Source organism: Anser brachyrhynchus (assembly GCF_964034855.1).
Source record: "Anser brachyrhynchus genome assembly, chromosome: 1".
In the NCBI taxonomy this organism is placed as follows: Eukaryota; Metazoa; Chordata; class Aves; order Anseriformes; family Anatidae; genus Anser; species Anser brachyrhynchus.
Window position 1 is genome coordinate 1,421,007 of NC_137694.1, and position 23,945 is coordinate 1,444,951.

General features: G+C 55.7%; 1 protein-coding gene across 15 annotated transcripts in view; it reads left to right on the forward strand.

The window, feature by feature from the left end:
• Positions 1-23,945, forward strand: part of NRF1 (nuclear respiratory factor 1) — a 61,852-nt gene that overhangs the window by 35,953 nt on the left and 1,954 nt on the right. For 4 of the 15 annotated variants that reach the window (XM_080570625.1, XM_080570619.1, XM_080570624.1 and 1 more), the window contains 2 exons: positions 13,907-13,963; positions 15,429-15,515. The exons of 2 other annotated variants lie outside the window; for them this stretch is intronic. In XM_080570625.1, the coding sequence (XP_080426751.1) occupies positions 13,907-13,963; positions 15,429-15,515 (144 nt within the window). 9 more of the 15 variants (XM_080570630.1, XM_080570621.1, XR_013942544.1 and 6 more) reach the window with 8 other exon arrangements.

The following is a 23,945-nucleotide window of genomic DNA, read 5'->3' on the forward strand; positions in this document are numbered from 1 at the left end:
CTCCGCTGTCCTCCTCCTCCTGCCAGCTTGCTCTTCAGCCCTAGTTTTATGGGGAAGGATTGCTCCTGTTCTGTCCCCGTACACTGCCCAGGACCCAGACTTGGTTGACACCGCTAGTCAGTGCCATGATAAGCTTGACTCCAAAACACTTCACTGTGGAGTGGCAGGGAGTATGACCAACACTTTATTACCCACTCGTTTCCTTCCTTCTCTAGTTGTCTTACTGTTTATTTTTATTCCTTTATGCTTGGTGGCTGCTCTTGAACAACTGTTGCTTTTCTGCTCGGTCGTCCGCCGGCAGCCAGCCTCAGCGTGCTGCCTTCTGCCTCGTTTCCCATCTTGCCGCCGCACGGCCAGTGGCTTAGTTCGGGGGATTTTCTGTAGAGCTTCTCACTCAGCATCTTTTTTTCCAACTCTGGGGACTTTCATAGATATCCAGACTAAGCTGGTAGTGAATAAATAAAACAGCAGGTTCGTGGAAACTGGTTCAGGATGGTACTGGGTCACACTGGTGTGCCTAGTTTACCTACCACCGCCAGTCTCGCTGTATCTGTCTGATGCCTTTACCACACTTCCCAAATTAAGAGATGAAACTCTCCGGTTATTTGATGGAATAGAGAGGAAGGCATCGAAATAAGCCCAGGAAGGATGAGGACTGTGAAGTTGTGTCTAAAAAAAAAAAGTTGCTATTTGGGCAGTAATTGTCAAAGGGGGAAAACGCGTGCGCAGCCGGGGGCAGACCGCTGAGTTCTCGCCTTGTTGCTCTGCATATAAAGCAGAAATCCTTCTAGGTCAGACGTCAGGTTCGACTCCCATGAAAATCCTCGTCTTGTAGGGAATGCGCTCGTCCTAAAACATCAGCGCCTGGGGGAGAGGAGGGAAGAGCGGCTTTCCTCAGGGTGCTGTGCTTGACGCCTCTTGCTGTGGAGTCAGCCGGCCTGAAGAGGGAGCAGAAATGAAATACCAACCCTGGTATTTCGCTGCGGGGATGCAGAGAGGGATGAGCAGCCGTGTGTTGTATTTCACCTCTCTATTTCCCTGCCTGCCGGGCGTGAGGGGGACGAGCAGCATTTATCGAAGGGAGAATCTGACCCTGGATGCTCAAAACCAGCAACCGAGCGGATCCGTAGAAGCGCTTTAGTGTCCTTTGGCAGATCTGCACCCCTTTTGGTTGGCTTCCAAAATGCTGTCATGCTCTGGATTCCTCTGGATGCTTCCCCTCAACACCTCCCACCCTTCCAGGCCCTGAGTCACTCCACCTCGCTTGCCCAGCTTGCACTAAAACGATATTAATGCTGGGGTTTTTTCCTCCTTTTTTTTTTCCTAACAGCGGAGCTGGAAATCAGCTGGGATTTAGAGTGCATTAAGGGGAGAGACTGCAGCGTTTTCCTCCGTGCAAAGCCTCACCCGCAGCCCCTCGCCTTGCTTCCACCCTTCGATTCGCTCTAATCTCCGGCGGCATTAAGGGGAAGGGCTCGGGCAGCCCTTGGAAGCGCCGTGCCGGTCGCTTCCTTACGTAACCAGCTAATTTATCTCCCCCGGGGACGGAGGAGGTGGCGGGTATCCATTCCTGCTGGCTCTGGCCGGGGCTGGAGAGCAGGTGGATTTGCGGCGTTGGCGCTGTCGCCGAGGGTTCGCTCTGCCTCTTTTCGTACCCCGCAGCCCCGGGGGTGAGGGCGAGCATCGTCCTGGGCACTCGGTCCCCTGGGGCAGTGGGGACACGTTGCTTTGCGTGCTGTCCTCTTGGGAGGAGAGCAGACGGAGGGATTTGGTGCGACTGGGCACCTAGGGGTGGCTCCCAGAGCCACAATGGAATTAACCAGCAAATACCCCTGCTCGCTGTTGCTTACGAAGCCTTAACTTGCCAATATTTTCAATAAATGCTTCTCTCTAGGAGTCTTACCCTTCCGTAGATTGTTTCTGAGGCATTCTGATCCCGTACCCGTGCAGTTTTCCCTGGGAGGGACATAAATTTATCCCCGTTTCATTGGTAGGGGAACTGAGACAGTAGTTGAACAGATTTGCTTGAGGTCAGGGAAGGTGTCTCAGTTCTTGATGGCAGCCACCAGATGTAATTACTCCCTTTTTTTTTTTGTTTTATCTTGATAAAATACTTTTCCTATCCGTGCTCCGGCATCCGAATAACAATTAACTGACCCCAGAAAATCAAGCTGGCTAAAAAGAGGCAAATTCTGTATTTTTTTTGTGTCTCAGAGGCTGGGACTCCATTCAGCATCGCAGGGAGCCCGGCGGCGGGGCTCAACTGCGAAAGGGCTGTGGGTAATCTCGTCGGTTACATCTACAGCGAAGGGAAATAAGATCTCCCGCCCCAACGCCGTGTCAGACGAGCTAAGTGCTTTATGGTTTCCTTGCTGCTCGGGAGCATCTGCTCCGAGCCGGGGTGCTGGAACCGCTGACCCCGTGGTTGAAGCCTCAGATGTTTTGGTCTGAAAGGGCCGGCATTAAAGTCCTATTTTGAGCAGGTGACCGGGATCGTGGCGGCACCTGTTCGTGAAGCTGGCTGCAAAATGGAAAATGCTCCGGGAAGAGGAAGCTGTGCTCCCTTGGGGGTGCTTTTGGAGCACGCTACGGGCAGCTCCGTGCGCCGAGCCCTGGAAGGAGCGGTGGCAGCGCCAGCCCGCGGGCTGGGCCTCGCTTCTGCGTCCTCGAGCTGCAGCCTTTTGTTTGGCATCGATCCGAGCGGGGCCTGAAAGCTGCCTTGGCTACAGGCTTCCTGACTTCATGCTTAAATATTGATGAAGCCTGTGCCTGCGCGGCGCTGGAGCAGCGCGCGGTGCCGCCCCGTGAGTATGGCAGGCGACGCACAGAGCAGGCTCCCTGCCCCGAGGAGGCTGCTCCGGTGTCCCGTGGAGCCCGGGGCTGTCGGTTTTGTGTTGTTGGTGGCGTTTTGGAGAGCTGCTTTGGAGACGAGAGGGGCTCCAAGCTCCAGCTGCAGTGGGTTTTGCCCTTCTCCAGCCCTCTGGTCGTCAGAACAAACTCAGAAAGGACCGAAGGAGGAGGCGCGCTTACGGCCGGGGGTGAGCCAGGATTACCGAGCTGTGATGGAAGCACGGGGAGAGCATTAGGGCTCTGACGTGAGCAAGGGGATTAGCAGGCTCCGTGCTTCTGCGAGCAGAGGTGAGGCATCAGTGCAGGGCCGCATCTTGCAGGCTAGCGCAGGACCAACGCTCCTGTAGGGTTATTTAGGGTGAGGGGGCCCCGTTGCACCAGAGCTGCCCCGCTTTTGGTGATTTCTGCACCAGGAGTGCTTTAATCGCTGCAAGGCTGCCGAGCTCCCCGCGTGAAATCAAGGAGGTGTGGGTGGAAACCTGCCTCCACCCTCGGTGCAGATGGGAAACGCGCGGCCGCCAGCCCCGGCAGGCTCCTGGCGGGCTGTTTACGGGTGAAAGCACAGCCAGGAGGGGAAGGCAGGAGCCCAGGTCCCGCTCCTGAGCGGCGTGTGTCTCCTCAGGAGCCTGAAAGCACAGGGAGCCACCGAGGGCGAAGCCAGGAGCTGCCTCTTCTTGCTTTGCCTCGGGACAGGGAGGTGCAGCGCCCTGATCCCTGGTGGCTTTTTGGTTTTTTATGAGAAAAGGGGAAAGGCAGGGGCTGGAGGCTGACCCGCTGCGAATGTCAGACTGTCAGACGTCTTTAAATAATAAATTCCCCCGTTAGATGTTCTTTTGAAGGAAGATGGGTCCAAACGAGTCGCTAACAGCTTGGCAAATTGCTGATGAGCTCCCTTGCGTCCAGGCGGACAAGAAGGAAAGGGTCGAGCTTTCTGTAGCACCCTCCCGGTAGGAACAGATAGTTATTTTTTTTAACGAGCGCTGCCCTGAAACGGGCACAGTTTAATCACCATCTGAAGGAGAAGCGAGGAATTTAAACTTTTGCAGGTGCGTGTCACCTGGCAGGGCAGGAGAGAGGACGATGGCAGCCAGCAGCGAGAGCTGGAGCGGGCGAGCAAAGTCCTGGGTGAGCGGAGCAGCTCCAGGAAGGAGGAGAGGTGTTCCCCAGAGGACAAATTACTGGGCATGAATGAGTTCTTGTCAACAGCAGGGCCCTGGTGAATGCTGAGTGAAATACGCTGGCACAAGCATCAGCTCAAACAAGTCTATTCCGTGTCAAGCACGCGGAGCTCCCCGCTGGTGCCTTTCGGAGAGGGGACGCTCGGCTGCAGCTCCGTCATCTCCGCGTCTGTCCCCTTTCTGCGTCAGCACTGGGCGAATCCCAGCGTGGCCGCTGAGGAATACGCGCTGCTGGGGTTGGGGGACGCCAGCCACAGCTCTGATGCCAGCGGTGCTGCTCGGGATTTCCCCAGCACCACGGGGGGCAAAGGATTTTGCAGGGCGCTCGCTCCCGGGGCTGCTGCTGCGTTGGCACCGAACCTCGCCAGCTAAGTGCTACCTGCTCGCTCTGGCACGGCTCTCCTTGCTCGAAGCCTCTCGTGGGGCTTCTCCTTTGTGCTGCAGCCCTGCCCTCCTCCTGGGCACGACCCTTTGCCTGCTCAGGCTGCCCTTCTGCCACGGGGCTGTGCCGGGCGCCGTGCGGCTCCGGCTCGACGCCTTGGCGCTGCTGACGATTAGGATTTGTCTGCCCACCAACCGGGGCTAAAAACGGTGGCTCCGACGGCTCCCTCTTGCGCTGTCAGACGCCAGGTTTTCCCTCTGGTCCTACAAACCAGGCGCCACCTGCACCAGCGGTTCTCTTACCCCCAGCACAGGCTCGGAGCCGGCTTTGCCCAGGACCCGGGCTGCTCCCAGCACCAGGAGTTTGGCCGAGTTAGGGCAGGAGGTGGAGGCCACGGCACCCGAGGGCTGGCTGTAGGGCTTCCCTGCTTATTGTGACCTCGGTAAGTCCCTTGGCTGACACCCCAAATGGTATTTCTGGGTGCAGTTTGTCTTTTCAGGCAGGGAGACTCACGAACTCACTTGATTTCCTTGGGCGAAGATATTTTTATAGGGTGAGCGCTACAGGACTCCTCTCTGCAAAGACAGCTGTCGGAGGAGTGCAAGGAAGAGCCTGTTGCTCTTTGCTTTTTTTGGGTCCCTTTTGCCGGTTTTTGTGTGTGTTCCTGTTCTATGCCCCCAAGTCTCACGTGAAGTTTACAGGCTGTTTTTTTAGCTCTGAAACATGCCCTCAAGCTTGCAAAGAGGGAAGGCAGCATCCCGGGGAGACACCGGGAGCTCCTCGGGTGGCCGTTGCCGTCCCCTAAAAGACGCTTGCCTTCGCTCCTCAGCCTTTTTGTGATCCAGAAAGGGAAACCGCCTTCATCAGGGGTAGGGAGTCGCAGCCGAGTCCTTTTGCTGCTTGATCATTTCCAGCATTTCTTGGCGTCCCGCTGGTTTCGGCGAGTTCCCATCGAGTCAGTGAGCCGTGCCCCACCTGGCCTCATCTCGGGGCTTCTTGGTGACCTTACAGCATCTCCAGCGCCTCCCCGTTTCCCCTCCCCTGGTGGGCTCTGACATCCATTCCTCTTAGCAGGCAGTTGAGACTTACAGGCTCCCCAGCTGTCACCGCCGATGCTGGCCTGGTTTAAGCACAGGCCATTTACCTTCCACGTGTCCTGAATTAGGAGAAATGGACAGGAGGGCTGGGCCTGTTTAAAAATTAAAGCTGATTACGAGGCATTAACATTACATTTAAAGAAATAGGCAGCAGCCCTCCTCTCTCAGCACAGTTGCAATATGTTCCCTTTTGTTCTGGGCTGGGAGAGGAAATGGGGCTGGTATCGACTCCGGGCTGAGCAGGGTTTTTTCTTTAGCTGTAAATTCGAAAAGTGGAGCTGTCTGATGCCTGCTGTAATAGTTACAGCAAGTCTGCTACCTAAGGCACTGCCCGTCATCTTCGTGCACGTAACAGAAAGCTTAAGTTCTCCTAAGATCTTGAATTTCTCTCGGAAAATTCAGATCTGGTGACGCCGTGCTCCTTGATCTGTCCCCTGAATTGATGCACTTGGGAGGCTCCTATTTGGGGGGACCCCAAGCACTTTAATTGGGGGGCCCCAAGCACTTTAATTTGGGGGACCCCAAGCACTTTAGGACCAAAACACAGAAATCCTGGATCAGAAGGCAGCAGTCGGGAAGAAAACTTTTCTTTTTTCCCCTTTTTTTCCTTCGAGAAGGCTCAGCTCTGCTGAGGCAGGTGGATGTTGAGGACTATTCAGTCCGAGATCTTCAGGGCAGAGGGACGTGGTTGCTCCGTGCCCGGAAGGATGGAAAGACATGCCTGGCTTGGCTGCGGCAGAGCACGGGTGGAAGCAGCAGGCAGGGCTCTGGTCTTCCTCCTGGAGGTTTGTCTCAAAGGGGCACGGCTCTCCTGCTGCCCTCCTGCTGCCCTCCTGCAGCAGTGGCCCCGTTTCTTGCTCCCGTAGGGTTTTTGCCTTCCCAATTTCCCACGGCTGAGCTCCCCTCACTTGGTCGCCCTCCATCGCAAAGAGCGACGAGGCTGGGAACGCTCTGAATGAACGTGCTGCCTGTCTAGAAATTCAGTCTGATTTTAGGCTGAATTAGAAGCCTCTTTCTTTGGCGTGTTTGTAGGATATTTATCCAGGCTCCTGCGCCTTCATCTCACGGCCCCTCAATAATTCACGTGGCTTCAGGAAGGGCTGCTGGGTGCGGAACGCGTACTGAGCAGAGGCCGGGCCTTTGGGCAGCTGAAGCGACGTGGGTGCTGTATAATCATGTTTCCTGGAGCTTGCTTTCTTCCGTATTCCCTTTAATGAGCAGCGATAGGACCCGAGGAATGGTGTCAGGCTGCGACAGGGGAGGTTCGGGCTGGACATCAGGAAGAGGTTCTTCACCGAGAGGGTGCTCGCGCGCTGGAACAGGCTCCCCAGGGACGCAGCCACGGCACCGAGCCTGTCGGAGTTTAAGAAGCCTTTGGACTGTGCTCTCAGTCACACGGTCTGAATTTTGGGGGTAGACCTGGGTGGTGCCAGGGGTCGGACTCGATGATCCTTGTGGGTCCCTTCCAGCTCGGGATATTCTGTAGTTCTGTGGCTCTACGATTTCTTAGCGAGGCTTTTTGCTCAACTGTACCGTTGCCAGTGCTCGCTGCCAGTTGTTTTAGCTGAGGGCGACAAGTCCCCAGCAGCTTGGTGGTGTTGACTTGGGATACCTGGGGGTGTTTTGTGGATACCTGGGGGTGTTTTGTGGATACCTGGGGGTGTTTTGTGGATACCTGGGGGTGTTTTGTGGATACCTGGGGGTGTTTTGTGATCACTTTTGCTCATAGGGAAGGTGCCTTCCCCCTGCCTGCTGCGTAACGTGGTGGCTATGGGCAGCTCCAAATCACTCCACATTCACTTGGCCAAGGGGATCGCATGATTAAAAAGTGCATGGGATCTTGTTTGAGGGTGTTTTTTTTTCTGATGGTAGATTGTAGGGTTCCCCCTCCCCCCCCCCCCGATGTGTATGCATCCTGACTGTGAGGCTTGGATATTTAAGAACTTTGGACCTAAAATAGTTTGGTTGCAGTGGGGCCTTCGGGGTACCTGCAAGAGATGGAGATCCTAATCCTTTGACAAGCTTTTATCTGAAAGAGCTGAGGTGGTATGGAGGTAGGAAAGGAAGGGCGATCGGTATATTTGGCATGTTTCTATGAGTATGTCTGGGGGCACGGAGCTGGATAGATAAATATTTCCTTGCTTGCCGCCGTTTCCAGCGCAAGACTTGGGATGCGAAGGGATGGAGGCGTTTGTGCGGCGTCTGCGAGCAGATCTCAGTAGTGCTGCTGCCGTTTTTCCGGGCGTCCTCCTCCTCGTGCCTAACCCTAACCCCGATCAGAGGCTTGGTTGGCACAGCGGGACCTGCAGGGCTCCTTCAGGGGGCTCCTGCCCCCTTCGCAAATAGGGCAGGGGCACCAGCGAGAGGACCACGGGCTGCTTCCCCCCCGCAGGTGATGCCTGTGCTGGCCGCGCGGATCTGAGCATTCAAACCCCTAAGAATTAAATCGGGTGGGTGGTGGGTTAAGCTGAGATCAAAACCAGCCCGTGCTCGCTGCTCCTTGTTCACTGCTACCACGATGAGGCGCACGTGGAATAAAATAAATACTATTAATAATTTGTTAATATAATTACAATGTTATTTGAATAAATAATTTATTCAAATATGTGCCGTGTGGCAGCCCACCTCCCCAGCTTTTGGGGTCCTGTGAGACGTTGGGAATCGTAGCCCATCCCCGGAAGGTTTTCCATCTCCCCTGGGGAGGAGACGACCAAGCGCTGCCTCGCTTCCCTCTGCTTGCACGATCCCAGGGCGCAGACCCCTCTGCTCTTTCTCCTGCCACCCCAAACGAGAGCTCCCAGCTCCCCTTCCCTGCTGGCAGAGGGACTTGGAGTTGAGCTGGAGCGGAGCGAGACTTGTGTCACTTGTGTCACTCGTCCCCATCCACGTGGTGACAGGTGAGCGCCGACGTCCCCAGCTTTGTCTGCGGTCCCGTTGCCGTTTTTCTCCCCGTGCCATCCCACTCTTACCCCTTGCACCATTCAAGGGCTTGGGGAATTGTGATTACGCTGCAGCAGGGCAGATGGAGAGGGGTTTCTAATCCCCCTGCACCCTCACGGCGCAGAACTGGGCTGCAGTCTGCTGTTTCGTGGCAGCAGGGTGCAGTCCTTGCCTTCCTAGCAGGTACCCTCGTGGCCACGAGCTGGGCTGGCTCGAGAAACCCTCTCCTGCTGTACTGGGAGAGCTTTGGAAAATGAGGGCTGAACGGATGGAGGCTCCTCTGACCCTGGGGCAGTCGCCAGCTCCCGGCTCTTAATGGCCAGCCGCGGGCGCAGGGTGCAACCTGATCCAAATGGGAAGCTGGCTGAAATCCCAGCAAGCTGTTGGAGCCCTGTAAGGCATCTGATGAAACGAGAAGGGTTTTGTGAACCTCCCCCCTGCTGGGCACCCCACTGGAAGGAGAGGTACGCTGCGAGCTGGGGCTTCCCCAAGCTCAGCTCCCGAGCGCACCGAGGCACGGTCTGTGTGTCTGCGTGCTTATGAAGCTAATAACCCCGTGTGTGAGACCAAATTCCTTCCCTGCAGAGCTGCTCAGCCTCCTGTCCGTGCTCCGATTCAGACCGTGGGTTCACCACGTGCAGAGCCCAGCTAACTGCGGTTTGCTCTCAAGGTTTGCTCCTTAAAAAGCTCCCTGCCCCTCTCTGAGAACAGCCTCAGCTGCTTTCTTAGCAGAGGCTGACCTCTGGAGTTCCCGGATTGCTTTTTTCTGAGCTCGTCTAGAGAATTATTTTGTGGCTGGACGTCTCCTCTCTGTTGGATCTCTGTAACAGGGGCTGATTTTTCAAGCCTAAAAGCACAACCCCATCTGTCTTCTGCCTCTGGGGCATAGTAAAGAGCCCCGTCCTGCAAGCACTAAGCACGTGAGCGATCTCGCTCGCAGAAATGTTTTCCTTGCCCACCAGCCCTGCCTGTGGCAGGATGATGAAGATGGCAGGCTTTAATTCATTTTCCCAGGAGGCTGAAACGGACCCGCAGACTTCTGTTTTTCCAACCGAAACCCGTTCCTCTTCGTTGGCCCCGGTGTTCAGCAGTTAAAGTTGTAGGTTTGAAGAGGACGTTTCTTGCTGCTTCCATTGGAGTTGTAGGTTTGAGAAGGACGTTTCTTGCTGCTTCCTTTAGAGTTTTAGGTTTGGAGGATGTTTCTTGCTGCTTCCTTTAGAGTTTTAGGTTTGAAGAGGACATTTTTTGCCGCTTCCTTTAGAGTTTTAGGTTTGAAGAGGACGTTTCTTGCCGCTTCCTTTGAGGAAGGATTGGCTTATTCATGCTCTGAGCTTGTGCAAGAGTGCTGGGGGAGATGCACCTCCACCTTGGCATCCCTTTACCGGTGACACTCAAGTGGCCTTGTCGTAAAGGTTGGTGACGTGCGCTTGTGTGTGCACGAGGAAGGGGAAGGTAAAGCCATCACTGCACAGCTCTCCTAGCCCTCCAGTACCTCGACTGCAGCCTGGCAGGCAGCGTGAGACCCAGATCCGGGGATATCCCCGCTCTCCCCTTTCCCGGGGTGAGTCCTAATGATCGCCGGGCAGACGGCTGGGAGGTAAAAACCATTTCTCGTTGCCCTCCGACCAGAAGGGATCGCCTTTCTCCCCGCCGGGAAGTAAATCGCCGCCGCAGCAGAGGGCGGTGTGTCTGTCCCCGGAGGCCCCTGTCTCCCAGTGACCTTCTCAGCTCACGAAGACAGCTTGGCTTTGCTGTAAAGCAGCTCATGTGACAGCGGTAATCCGCAGCCAGGAACCAGCTGTGCGGGGAGATTGCAGGGGAATCGCCCTATTTTCCTGCGCCGCGCACCCCGGCGGGCCGGCACACGAGACCGGGGGTGGTGGCTTCTGCTTGCTGGCTACCTGGGGGAGGCTGCCGTTTCCTCATCGTCCTCAAGCCCCTCGGCAGGTTGGTATGTTTGGAGGCAGGTTGGTATGTTTGGAGTAGCACCAGACACTGCTGCAAAGCACGGTTTCCAGGTCAGGAGTGCCCACGTGCTTCCGTGAGTCGATGGGAAGCTGCTCAAGTTCATAGAAGAAAAAATCAGTTTCTTCTGGTTTCCTCTGAATCTTTTCCAAAAACAGAGGTGGTGTTTCTAAGTCAGATTTTGGCTTGTTCCTCCCACTCCCACCCTGTATCCTTAATCTGTTCCCTAAAGCATCCAACCTCCCCTCTGTGTGGTGCTTTCTGATGGCTCACCTGGGCCCCCCTCTGCTGCGCTGCACGAGGCCAGCAGGCTGGTGGCCCGCTCGGGCACTGGTGGACTTCTTGCCACCTGCCCTCAGAAAATTAAAATTATGCCCTGGAGGAGGTGCAGGCTCTAAGAATGGAGAGACTGAGCAGAGCACGAGCTTAGAATTGGTTTAAAATCGATCATGGCTTTATTTGCTGTTGCTCGCCGATGGTAGCAAGCTTTCACTCCGTAAGGGTTTGCCTCCTTATTGCCCCAGATCCTGAACTTCCTCCTCTCTGCTTTCTCCCATGATTTTCGTCTTCAAAACCTCCAGCATGTCCAAAGGGGAGTTCAGGGGACCGGGCTGAAGCAGCCGGTCTCGGACCGAGAGCCAGACTTGAGCAGCCAGAGGTTCCCAGGCAGCGGCAGGTGTAAGCTGCCAGCAATTTGCCTCGATTCCCCCCAGGAGAGGTGCCTTTGATCAGGTAGGGAGCATTTTGCTTCGTACCCGTGTAATCCCTTGGTTTCTCCACCAGCCCTGCCAGAAACCGCTAAGAGCGCGTTTGTGGCATCAATAAGTTGTCCACCAGGACGCGGCCCGAGACAATCCCTCGTTTCGTGTAAGCTACGGAGCAGCCTTCAGAAACGGCCATCTGTTCCCGCTGCCCTCTGACAGATTTGAACGAGAGACCTAGCAGTGAAAGGCTCTCTGCTATTCCCCCGAGCCGCCTGATCTCTTCCCTTCCACCCCTTCTCCTCAAAAAAAAAAAAGAGGAAAAAAAAAAGCTTTGTACTCCCAAGCATTAGGGGACTCTAATTGGTGTGTGCACTGCGTTTAAGAGGAGGATGTATAGCTAATGGAAGCAGAGGTTTTATTGCTGGCATAAATATAGTGCGTTCGACTCCTTTGAAGTCGCAGGGATCAGCAGCCAGCGGTGTTTGTCTGCAATTAGGCAGCCCCCGTGGCTCTCACCCACAGCTACGTTGTCGTGTCCTCAGCCCAATCTTGGGAGGTCCTGGGTCTGGTTTTACTGGGGGCAGCCCAAGCCATGCTTCCGAATAGGAGCTAAGCGTTCAGAGGTTTGGAGCCCCGCTGCAAATCAACGAGACTTGGACTTGGCCACGTTGTAGGACTTGGCCACGTTGTAGGACTTGGCCACGTTGTAGGCTTTCTCCTCCTTTGCTGCTGTCAGAGAGCTGCCTTCTTGCTTCTGCTCCAGACGGCCCCGTGCTGCTCTGAATCACCCCCAGCAGATGCAAAGCAGAAAGGATTCTTTGGCCGCCCCTTCCTGCTCTCGTGGAGCCACTTTTCGACCTGCCCTGTCATGCCCCTGCACGAGGGGAGTGATGGACGGGCTCTTGCACAAGCGGCTGCTTGATCTTCTCGTGGATTTTGTGCCTGCCGGCCCTCCTCTTTGTGCCACGCGTCTCCCCCTTGCAGGCTGCTGTGTGCCCGGGCTGAGCCCTGCAGGGACAAAACGCGTAGATGACTTGGGGCTGATGCAAAGCGAATTTTTTGTTCTTTTCCCTGCAGACGTCGTCGCCTTCTCTTGGCGTGCGCAGGGGCGAGCTGCCTTCCCGACACCCAGCCCGCGCGGCTCGGGCTGTGCCCGCCTGCACAAATGTGCCTTCGGCCGCCAGGCCAGAGCCCAAGCTTGTTTTTATTTTTAAATCAGCAGATGTGCAGAGCTTAAAAGCAAGGAATCTGCCAGCGGCAGTAGCATACCAAGGATAAATGCTCTGGGGAGGGAGAGGTAGGAACCCACCCCACCTGCCGCGCGGTCCGGGCAGCGGGAGACAGCGGCGTGTGTGTGAAAAAAGGAGGAATGTGCACTGTAAAAACTTGCTCCTTACACGACGTGTTCCACGTCGGAGAGGTGTATTGGCCGTGATTTATTGCTCACCTTGCCGAGGATGGGCCGGGCGGTGCGCAGGGGGAGGGGACCCTGTGCCGGACGGGTGCCTCGTCCCGTAAAGGAGCGGGGCCGCAGGCACCGCGCACCACTGCGCCGAGGGGCGTGCTGGGTTGTAGCAGGGCTGCCGCTGTAGCTAGACGTGACGGGTATGCTTTGAAGAAGAGAAAAAAGGATGCTTAAGCTGTGTGTCCAGCCCTTTTTTCCCGAGGAAAAAAGAAGCGTGCTTACCTCCTTGCAGCTAGCGCGGTGGCTAGCGGAAGGTAAGGCTCCAGCGGAGATGCGACACTTGCACTTTCCGTATTTGCAAGGCAAAGCTCTGAACGCCTTCCCAAGGTGTTGGCGCCCTCCAAAAGCTGCTCACCTCTCCTGACTGTGTGTTCGTGACAGCTTTAGGGCTACAGGCACGATCTCCCCCAGCACGGAGGGAGGAGACTGAGCCCGGCGGTGCTGCGGGGCCGGGAACGCGGCGCTGGAGGAGAGCGCCCATCATCTCGGGCCCTCTCCTTGGCCATGAATGTGCACTCTGTTGTCGCGGCGAGGCTCCCGCTGAACGAGTCAGCGAAATGCTGGGAAAATGTTTTTTAGATGAAGCCAGGGCCTATCTGGTTACGTATTACCTTACCGCCAGAACAATAGCTGCTTTATATCCCCGTGTGCTAAACGCTCTGTAGTATATGCTAATGCCCGTGTTCACGTGTGATCTATCGTGCAGCCTACCAGCTTGTGAAACTCATTTAGATCCACGTCTCAGGTAGCCTTAAAAACACATCCAGCTCTTCCTGGAGACCAATGAGGCCGAGCGCCTGGGCTTCATGAACTCTCTAGCCTCGTGCTCTGGGGATGCATAGAAATGCCACTTTGGCAGCCACTTCTGCTTCTCATTCATTCCTCATCCCTCGTTACGTGGGGAGTAGGGCAGAGCGTTCTCGGAGGTGGCCCTCGCTTCTCCGAGATGGATTTTACTCCTCTCTGCCCTGTGCGGCGTCAGGCCTCTCTGGTCCGATTAAGCCATCCATCTAAACGTTTGCAAACTGCAGCACAAATAGCTGGGAGTGCCAGCGCCCTGCCTCCCACGTGCTCTGCCTCCCACCTCCGCACACAACGCTCCGTACAGAGGCAGAAACATTAAAGTTACTGTGCCTAACGCTGGGGTGTTGCTCGTACGTGGCCACTGAACGAAATGAAGGTCACGAGTGTTTTCTGTTCTAGCTCACCCGTTAAGCAAAAGGTTGTATTCCCCACGAAAACCCGAATTACCCCACCTAACGCCCCCCCCGTGACTGTAGCATTTGGCCTGTGTTCAGCCTTTTACACTTGCATTTTATTGTCAGGCATCCTAGCAGCAGACTGTTCAGGTTGCAAGTGGAGCCTAGCAGAGAGTTTTTCAGGTGAGTGGCTTTTTGTGGTGGTAGTTTGGAATAATGGGATTTAGCTGTCGTTGGCATTGCCAACGTATTCCTTTAGGTTCCTGACACTGTGGTGTTTCTTGGGGGTGAAAGGGCTGTATCTATTTCTCTCTCTCTTTTCTGTTTTTCCCCCCTCCTTTCACACTTTTAAGGGGAGGACATCAAACACTGGAGATATGGATTTATATTTGGAGATACGGATTTATACTGGAGCATCTCGTGGTGGCCGTCTCCCCCGCTGCTCTGGGCTGGCCCCTGGCCTGGCTGCAGGGTAGAGACGTGCACGCCTGCGGGGTTAATGTCTCGCAGCCCAATGCCGTTAGCCTCACGCAAGCCGAGCTCTCTTCTGAGCGTTACTTAAGTAAAGAATTAGTGAGGAGGCCAGAGCTGGGCTCAGCATGCAGTTTAATAACCCCCAAGCACTGGGGTAACGGCTGGGGCAGTGAGGTGTTGTGATCTTTGGATTTGTAAAATTCATCTTTTTAAAGGTCACGAACACAAGGCAGGCTTAAAGCAACACCAGAAAGGGAAGAAAACCCCACAGCTACGCCTCCAACACCCATCGGTTTTAAGAAATGATGGGCTAAATGTAGCAGAAACCTGAATAAAGATGTAGGTTGTCCCGTGCATGGCACAGCAGAGGGAGGTAGACACAAGAGCTCGTGTGTGCGCGTCCCTGGGCGCTGTGCTGGCCGAAGCTCGCCATCCTTTTGGACTCTGGGCACACCTGTCCTTTAACATGCAACTCACCCTTGCACTATATTTGATTTGCAAGCATGCCCAGGGTGTTATTTCTGCAGATAACTCCGCCAAATAATTATGTTCCATTAGAATATGTGATATTTTAGTACCTCAAAAAGAAACTTTCAATTCAAATCGCTTCTAAAGTGAGCTTTAATCATTCAAGTTCACGTAATACAACGTTTAATCACTTTAGATGGTACTCTGCCTTCGTTCTCGCAGTAGTCTTTAATAAAACCATATAGAAAGTACAGAATCCTCAAGGATTTAAGGACAAGAATCACTCTCGATACACCATTCTTCCTCTGGAAGAGACTGTGTGGATGTTAGTAACGCAGCAGGCGACTCAGTAAAGTATTTATGGCGAAATATAAGAGGGAGTCCCTATTAGGCGACTGCCCAGAAACGTTAAGGTGCTACATTGCCTGCCTGTCCAACCACCAGGTTAATACCTGATGTACCGTGAGAGGAACAGACTTCTAATTCATTCCTAGGTGTTTCCTGTCTCTAGTTTCTGCGAAGCTTTTGCACCTGTCTGGAAAAGCTCCCCTCTTGTTAACAGAGAGCAGGCTGTGAGCGGAGCAAACCCCGCGGGGAGCAGACGTTAGGGGTTGCTGTACTTTCTCTATTTTTAACTATGTTTCCTATATACATGACTGACCGTGGTAGACTGCTAATCTTATCAGGTGTGCCCTTCACTCCACAGCAAAGCCAGCCGATCAAGGAAGCTTAGAAGGGTTATTCGTTAAGCTTTCGTCTGTGGAGCACGGTAAAAAAAGCTTTCATTATACAGGTAGACGCATGCATGTTTAGACTCCTCTTCGCGTGTTTGTCACCTTTCCTCCCCACCAGATTGGCTTTGGGTTTAGAGTGCCTTGCCCTGGGGACCCGGTGCTGGTGTGTGAAGCCTGTGTAAGAACCAGGCTTGACCAGATCCAGCTTTATTCTGCCTGAGCCGATGTCCAGGTCCTGCCGTCATCCTGCTCTCGAGCTCTAAAATCGCCCTCAGCACACCATGGAGGGGGAGAGGGAGAGGCAGGTTGCCTTCTGTAGGACGCAGGGGCTGAAGGCACCAAGTTAATCCAGCGGGATACCAGGCTGGTGCTTCTTTCCCACTCACCCTTCCTCCCTCCCCCCCCTTTTTTAAATATTTTTAAATGAAAAAAAAAGGGGGGAGGGAAGCAGAGTTTCAGCCACATTGAAATAAAGGTGGAACAGAAGGCCCAGCATTTCCGATCGATCGTTTCCAATGTTTCCAATGTTAAAAATAATTGTCGATTTTTCCTTATGTTGCTATCCTCGCTGTAGATGATTGCAGGTGGAGGACTTCTGGTGTGTCAGGAAAGGGCTGCAAGGACAGAGATGCGTGGTGGTTGTGAAGTGCCATCGGTGGAGGAGGTGTTTGTCCCCACTGCTCGAAGACTGGGGGCCGTGGCTGTGCCAGGGACAAGTCTGGGTATCAGGCTGGCTCACTGGGGCCTTCAGAGGAGATAATTCCGTGGACACAGCTCAGTCCCTGTCTGTATGTCACTAAATAGGTTGGGGACTGAGGTTTTTGTCAATCAGGAATCTCGGCCCCAGTGTTTTTTGTATCAAAGTGTTGTAACTTCAGAAAACAAGCAAGCAAAAACTTGAAAAAACAAACAAAGAAAAAGCACAAAAAGAACAACCCCACAACCAGAGCAAACAACAACAAAAAGCAAACCCCCAAACAAAAGCCCCAAAAGCATCGTAATCCACTTCGGGGCACTTGTTAGTCACTTGAGAAGTGAGAGTGGTGTCCTCTAGATCCTAACCTCAGGATGAGGACCGGGCTTGGGTATCCTCTTGGCCTGTGTCTGGAACAATCGGGGAGGTACACGCGCACCAGCCCTGCCGTGGTCTGCTGGAAGGAGCCCTGAGTGTCCGAGCAGTCCCTTCATGAGGCTGTTTTGCCTTCCCCTCCTATAGAGGCAGGACCAAGGAATAAGGGAGATGAGCCCAAAGGCGTTTCAGGTCCTGGCTGAGCTGGGACTCTTCCCTCCACGTAGAGAGGAAGAAAACAGAGGTGTATACAAGACGTTAGTGTTGTCTCCTGTGCTTATATTCTGTTCTCAGGAAGAGTTGAGGCTATGCCGTAACCTCCTGGGCTGCAACGCTCAGCTCAGAGCTCTGTGAGCGGCCGTGACTCTTCTCTGCTGTCAAACTTCAGGTCCCTTGTTAGAGCTTTTTGTTGTGGTTTTCTCCGTAAAGGGATTGAAAAGACAGCTGATGGCTGACCTTGGGGTGTGCTTGAGGTTGGCAAGCAGAATGAGGACAGCGGCTTTTTTCAAATTATCGTTTGATGGAGCGATTTTTTGTGTTTGGATAGGAGTGGCACAGAGGATGTGTAGGGGTGAGCTGTGACTGTTGTGTGCCTAGAAAGTTCTCCAAGCTTAAAGAACTGCGTGGACTTCTTGTGATTTGTCAGTGAGGCGTTTCTGATCGTGGAAGTCCTTCCAACCATCATCTTGTTGTACGAGATGTCTAATTTGAGTTAGACGTTGATCCTCCAGCAATCATTAGCAGAGAGAGGCACGCATTCAGATTACAGTTCATCTTAAAGCAGGTGCCTTTATGAAATGTCTTCTTCCTTTGTCACCACTGAGCACGGTAGGACCCTTTTAAATGCTTGGCTTTGGGTGAAACCCCATCCACGGTGTCATGTCAACACCTTGTCTTAAGGAACGCGTATTTTGCAAATGTTTCTTCTCCATAGTCAGGGATTTCTCAGGGTAATGTGACTTCGGCAGCACTCGTTGGAGCTGGTGCACTCTGTATGTGCTGGAGAGCTGTGCTGGTTTTCTGAAGACACTTGCTCCTGCCTGTTGCCTGTCCTTCCTCCCTCCTGAAGGCCTCTCAAGTTAGTCCCCCAGAAGGGAGGTGGTCAGGATGATGATTTCTGGACATCTTGGCAAGCCAATTTCCAGTTGGCTTTCTGTCTGTATGAGTGTCCTTTCTAAAACCGGCAGCAGTAAAGGTAGTAGAGGCCCTGCTGCCCTGCCCGGTTGCTAAAAGAAATTTTATGTGGCTGGAAGAAAGGGGTGCATCCCCTGGTTGGCTAGGAACTGGATTTACTGTCAAGAAATACCTCCAGTGCCAACTGATTTGTCCAGCGTGTCCTAGCACTGTCTTGGACTTGCTTGGCTGGTGACCCTCCCATCTGTGGACCATCGCTTCTTTACATCGAGCGGAGCCTGCGAAACCTTGTTCACGTAACAGGCTGGAAGGGAATTCAAGTGGTTGCTTACACCGGCCCCGTGCCTGAGCCACCATCGGTCTCAGCCGGCTCTAAAAGACATCCAGTGCTGTTTCCCCACGCAGGTTGATCCGGAGCTTCACAAACGTATGTTTAATGGATATCCCCCTGATATCTAGAGCAGCTTTCCGTGCTGCTCTTAAAAACTCTTATCTTATTCTTTCCTACTGTGGAAAAGGTGATCGGGCTGGTCTCCTTTTCACATCGGTTTTGATGGATTTGTGGGCTGTGCCATGTATACAGACCAAGGCGTGCCCAGCGCTGTTTCAATTTCACTGTGCTGCCCGCTGAGAGCGAACGTTTCCTTGCTTGGAGATCTCCCCGAATCTCTTCTTTCTCCGTTAACACCTGCACACTGCTTAATTTGGCTCATCTACAGGGATTCTTCCATCGTGGCTTCAGATGTCGCCTTCGGCCCTGCACCAAGGGCTGCGGTAAGGGTACCTGCTGGGCTGCCTGGCCCCGTGGTGCGTTCCCTGAGCACAGGGCTTCTCGGCTCTATGCCTCCAGAGGAGGGGGGAAAGAAATTGCAGGAATATCTGCTGCAAGCTGCTGGGGCAGGGTCATGCTAAGCAGAGTTTGTGCTGGGTTCCCTTCAGTGCTAGCTAAGGAGACCGAAGCAAGCCAAAGGAGCTGGAGGTCAACAGCCAAGGAATCCCAGTGGAAAATTTCCCTCCTTTCAGCCTTCTCCATCGTTGGCCAGAGCACCGTAAAGCCTTCAGAGCTCCAGCAGTGCTCAGGGGGACCTGTGAGGCTGCTGGCAGCGGTCCCCTGGCTCTGCAGTGCTTGCAGATATCCAAAGGAAACGATGAACCAGGAAACCTCCAGCACTTACACCCCTTGGTGTCCAAGAGAGCAGAGCAAGACCTACCGACTTCTACGCTCACTGCTTTGGATCTGCTTTCTCTGCTCAAGTGCCAATAGATCCCCAGGAGCAGCACAGCATGCAACCAGCCGTGGCTTTTGGCTTCTGCTGATCCGAAGTGGGCTCTGGGCTCCGTTTGGAAGAAGACGATGTCCCTCCGTTGAGGTCTTGGCGTTTGATTGATAGGTTATGTCACCTTGAATTACAAAACAAAAAGTACCGTGCTCTGTTGGGGGTCTCCAAGGTGATTGCTGAGGTCATTGTGCATTATCTGTTTTGCCCCATAAAAGGAATCCCAAGAGCAATATTCTGTGCTACGTGGTGGCTCCGGAGCCGTGCTCCTCACCGCTCCGTGCCAGGCACCCATGGCAGTGGTTCTTGTGGCTTGGCAGCTCTTAGAACAGCAAAACTTGCCTCTGTTAATGGCGTGCCTCTCAAAGTCTTCCTTCGCTGCCCTCCCTGAGGGTGTATCGAAAAAAATCGCACCATCTTCTCTTGCCCACCGTGCTGGCGTCAGGCCGGATCTGCGCTGCAGGGCTGAGTATCTTCGGACTCTCGGGTCCCTGGTGCTGGAGCCATATCGCATGGTTTCTCGGTTTGCCTCTTGCTTCCTCACGATCCTCCCTTTCCTGAGGCTGTTCCCGCACGTTTGCAGGAGATCTGCTCTGTTGAAGTTGGTGCTACAAAGGAGGAGGACGTTGCAGCTCATGAAAGACGAGGAGACCGCTTCCTTCCCCGAAGGCAGGTTCAGCGTGGTGGCGGTGGCCGCGTTGTCGTGGCTGGCCAGGAATGGGACTAGTTTCTGTCTCAGCTGGTGAAGAACGGAGCTGGTTCCTGTCTCCTGGCCCTCCAAGGCTTTGCTGCGGTGCTGCTGTTTGAGAACCAGGCAGAAAACGTTACGCGTGAGCTCCTGCTCCTCAGGCTTTCCGTGGTGCCAAGGCATTCACCATCTCAGCTGGGAGGAGGATGTCTCCCTCTCCCAGAGAGGGCAGCGGGGAGGTGCCTCGGGATCGCACGTTGTTTGGTTTCTCCCAGCCATCTGCGAGTTCAGGTATTTAACGGGAGCATCAGACGTCCAGAGGCGTTGCACCGAGTGTCCGTGTGGTCCGTACAGGTCCGTGTGGTCCCCATACAGGTCGCTGAGGCAGTCGGTGCCTTGGCACCAGCCAAGACTTTTCTCCCCAGAGGTACATCTCGAGGTTTGCAGAACCTGACCGTCCGGCTGAAAACTCGCGCTGCTGCTGTGACGCGAGCGTAGCTGCTGTTCTCAGGAAACGGGCAGCTCGTGGAAGTGAGTGGGTCTGCTCGGCTGGGTGCCGTGCGTGTGCTTTGAGCACCTTCGCTAAAACTGCTGGAGGAGAGGAGATGAGGATGCACCGTGGGGAACGGACTCAGCCCCAGGTACCAGAAGGGAAAAACCTGTCTTGTGTCGCTGTCCCAGGTCTGGTGGGACTGGGGATGTCTCCAGCTGCTGGAGTTTGTGGTCTCTTCCTCGTGCTGTGCTTGCTTTGATCGCAAAGTGTTAAGGTTAAGCAGCAACTGCCTCTGACCCCAGTCCCCTGAGCATTGACTGCCCCGGATGTCTGGGGGCTGCTGAACCCCACTGCCAATTCCCAGGGCCCTGACTCAGCCCGGCCGCCCGTTCTTCTCCCCCAAACCCTTCCCTGTGCTTTGGTGCAGGCAGTAAACCTGCGATTTGGGATCGAAGCGGCTGGCCTCGTGCTGCTGCTCACCCTCCCTCCCCGCCAGGTAAGGGGTCTGCCAGCCACTGCTTGATTTTTGGCCTCTGAATCCCGTGGTTTCCCCAGACCCAGGTGGAGCCTGATCCTCACCCTTCTCCTGCGGGCTGTAACCCCTGCTGCAGTGCTGTTTTCTCCCTCTGGCCCCTTGCAGTCCCCCAGCTCAAATCCAGAGATCGCCAGGCCTGGCATTAGAGTACCTCTGGAGCCTTCTCCGAGCCTGGTGTCCCTTATCCCTTCCAACTCCTGATCTCTGGTGCCCCTCTCAGCCCCAGGGCCTTCCCCCAGCTCCCCGTCTCCCCCGGGTGCTGAGCACCCCTGCCCCTCCGCAGCCAGCGGGTGACGCGCTCGCCTCCTCCCTGGCCAGGATCCTGCCCAGCGCCCTTGTGCGAGGTCGGCGAGGGGCAGAGCCTGGGTGCTCCCCGGCTGGTCCGAGCCCCTTCCAGCACCGAGGTGAGGCTGGGTGGCCTTGCTGAGCTCCGCACCTCGCCCAGCACCGCTGCTTCCCAGGGACCTTTTCCAGCAGCACCTTGCCAGCGCCCCGCCGGCAGGAAGTCCCTGCACAAAGGGGAGGCAGGAGCCCAGCCGCGTCATCCCCTGCGTGCTGGGAGCCCGCTGGCGTTGTGTCCCCGCTCGGTGCATTATTCATCACCTCTCCCCAGGTAGGAGCAGCTCCGGGCTGCGTGCGGAGCTGGCGCGAGCCCTCCTCCGTCGCTCCCTGGGGCTTTCCCCCCTCCTGCACCCAGCACAACTTGACTTTCTTGGCAGTTATGTATTTTTCAGGGTCTCGATGTATTTTTTTTTTTATTTTGTCTAATGGATTTCCTGTTTTTAATACAATTGAAAGGGTCTGAAATCCACGCTTTAGATTAACATATGCCAGTTAGATTAGGGCTAATCAGGGCGCGGGGCTGAGCAGATGCAGCACAGGGCCAATCCTAGGCCTGATTACAGCATCTCAGGGGTTTAATCGTCTCTTCCCCCAAGGGCGATCATCTCTGCTTTAATGCACAGCAGACTTTCCAGCCCTCGCCCTCTCCTCCTTTGGTTCGTTACCGCTCCTGCCAGGACGGCCGCTGCGTCAGATGCTGAGGCGATTTGCTTTAATCCCGCGCAGAAAAAAAAAAAGGGATCTGCGTGTCGCCGTCTCTCGCGGAGACATCCCTGCTCTTCCGCGCGCCGTGCCCGAGACGTGGCCGGCCTTCGCCAAGCCTTGCGTGACACAACCTCATCCTTCCCCCCAAAAAAAGAGCCCCGTTTGCTTTTTCCATCTCGTCATCCTTTGGCAGAGCCCGTTTTTGGCAGCCCGGTTGGGGCCAGCGCGTGTTCGAGCCGTGCAGAGGGCCCAGGCTGCTCCCAGCGTGAACGGTGACCCTCGCCCCCTCGTCTTGGGGCTGGCCGCGGGGGCCGCGCTCCTCTCGGAGAGCCGCAGCAGATTCCCTCGGGTTAGCAGCCCCACTCACCCCGAAGGCTTAGCGGAGCTGTCGGTCTGGAGCGGGGATTTCAGGTGCATCCCAGGCCGCATCCCCTGCTCTGTGCCAAGAACCCGCTTAAAGCGGGCTGTGCCGCGGTCCTTGGCGGGCTTACTGGAGATTTGCTTCAACGGGGCCGAGCGTGAGCTCTCATCTCTTGTAGCCTAAAACTCTTACCTATTAGAGAGCACCCCAAGAACGTCGCGCTTCTGCCTCCGTGACAGCCGTAGCTGTTGGACCGTCACCCCGGGAAGGTGGCCCCGCGGTGGGGCTGAGCTGGACGAACCCGTAGGTGCCCCCGTTTGGAACGGGGACGGCCCTTTATGCTGGGGGGCTGCGAAACTTTCCCGTCTGCGTAGCGCTGGGAGATCCTGAGAGATGTCGGAGCAAAGCACGCTGAACTCCGCCGGGGTCACCCACCTGGTCAGCACGATTAGCTCCTGAAGCCTTCCTGTCTGCGCAGCGAGTTATCTGAGGACACCGCGCCCCGCTCGGCCGCCTCACGGCGTTAAACCAGTGCCCTTGGCAGGACGGAGCGCCCTGCCGGCCGCAGCAACCCCGAGCAGAAGCGATCCTGCTGCCGTTTCGGGAAAGCCCGGATCAGGAGCCTGCTGCCCTGATCCCCTTGGGTTTTGTTTAGGGTTTTTGTTTAGCCCCTGCGTGGGCTGGGAGTTGTGATTTCAGGGGGAGGATTTGGGGACCCCCTAAAAGCCTTCTTGTCCCAACAGATGTGGGAAGGTTCAGAAATGTCCTACGCAGGTGCCCTAAATCACACTTTGAGGAGCCTCCTTCCCATCCGAGGACAGCGGCGGCCGGAGGCAGGCGAAGCCTGGTGCCACCCCGCTGTTCTCTTGCCAGCCCCTAGGATTTGTTACTCCTTGCTGCGAGATCCCTTCCCCTGCCTGCCATCCCGGTGTATCTCGCAGTGCCGGCGCTGCTGCCCGCAGGTGTTTTCTACCTCTTGTGATCATTCACACCGCAGTATCCTCAGGGCCTCCTTCTTTTCTCTCGTCACCCTGGCTGCTACCGGCTAACCCCGGCCCCTCACCTTCACCACGGCAGCGCTTTCCTCCGGGAACGTGCCCGAAGCTTTGCGGGCTCAGCCAGGCTCCGGCTTCGAGCCCTTTCTGGGGCTGAAGAAGACGTTTCCCTCGTGCCGGACCCAGCTCGTGGGCGGGGAAGGGCCGAGAGGCTCCGTTTGCCTTCCTCCGTCGGTCGCGGTGTATGTTTGTGCGCGACGAGAGCCCGCAGCCGCGCTGCCCCGCGTGCAGCGGAGGCGGGAGGACGGGGCTGGGACGGGGGGCGCGAGCTGGAGGCGAGTTGGTTTGGGGGGGCCGAGTTGGTTTGGGGGGGCTGGGAGCCCTGCCTGCGTGCTGGGCGATGCTGGTGGGACCCTTCTCTTGCGTTGGGCAGGCGTTCGAGTCATTTGTGGTGTTACAGGAGGTGGAAGAGCTTCCCCCTCGGCGCGTTTCTTCTTTCTTTCCTCTTTAATGTTGTGTGGCTCCCCGCTGCTCCTGCCCGGACAGCCCCGTGGGTTGGGCTGCTGCCCCAAAACCCCGGCCGGCTCGCCCCCGCCTGCTGGATCCTCCCCTCCCAACGTGCTGGGGGCAGCCGTGGGGCCGCTCTGGCGCGGTCGCGGGGGCTGAGCTCCATCACCCCGGGGCTCTGAGCGGTTACACGAGCGTGACCCCCCCCGTGGGTGCCGTGTGCTCTTGGGGTGGGAGCCTCGAGTCTTCCCCGGCCGCCCCTGAGAACCGAAGGCCCGCAGGACCCTCGGTGCCTCCACGCAGCCCAAAAAAACCCCTTTTTGGGGACCGCGCCGAGCCACGCGGCCGCGCCACCCTCATCCCTTGGGGAGGGGGGCGGTGGG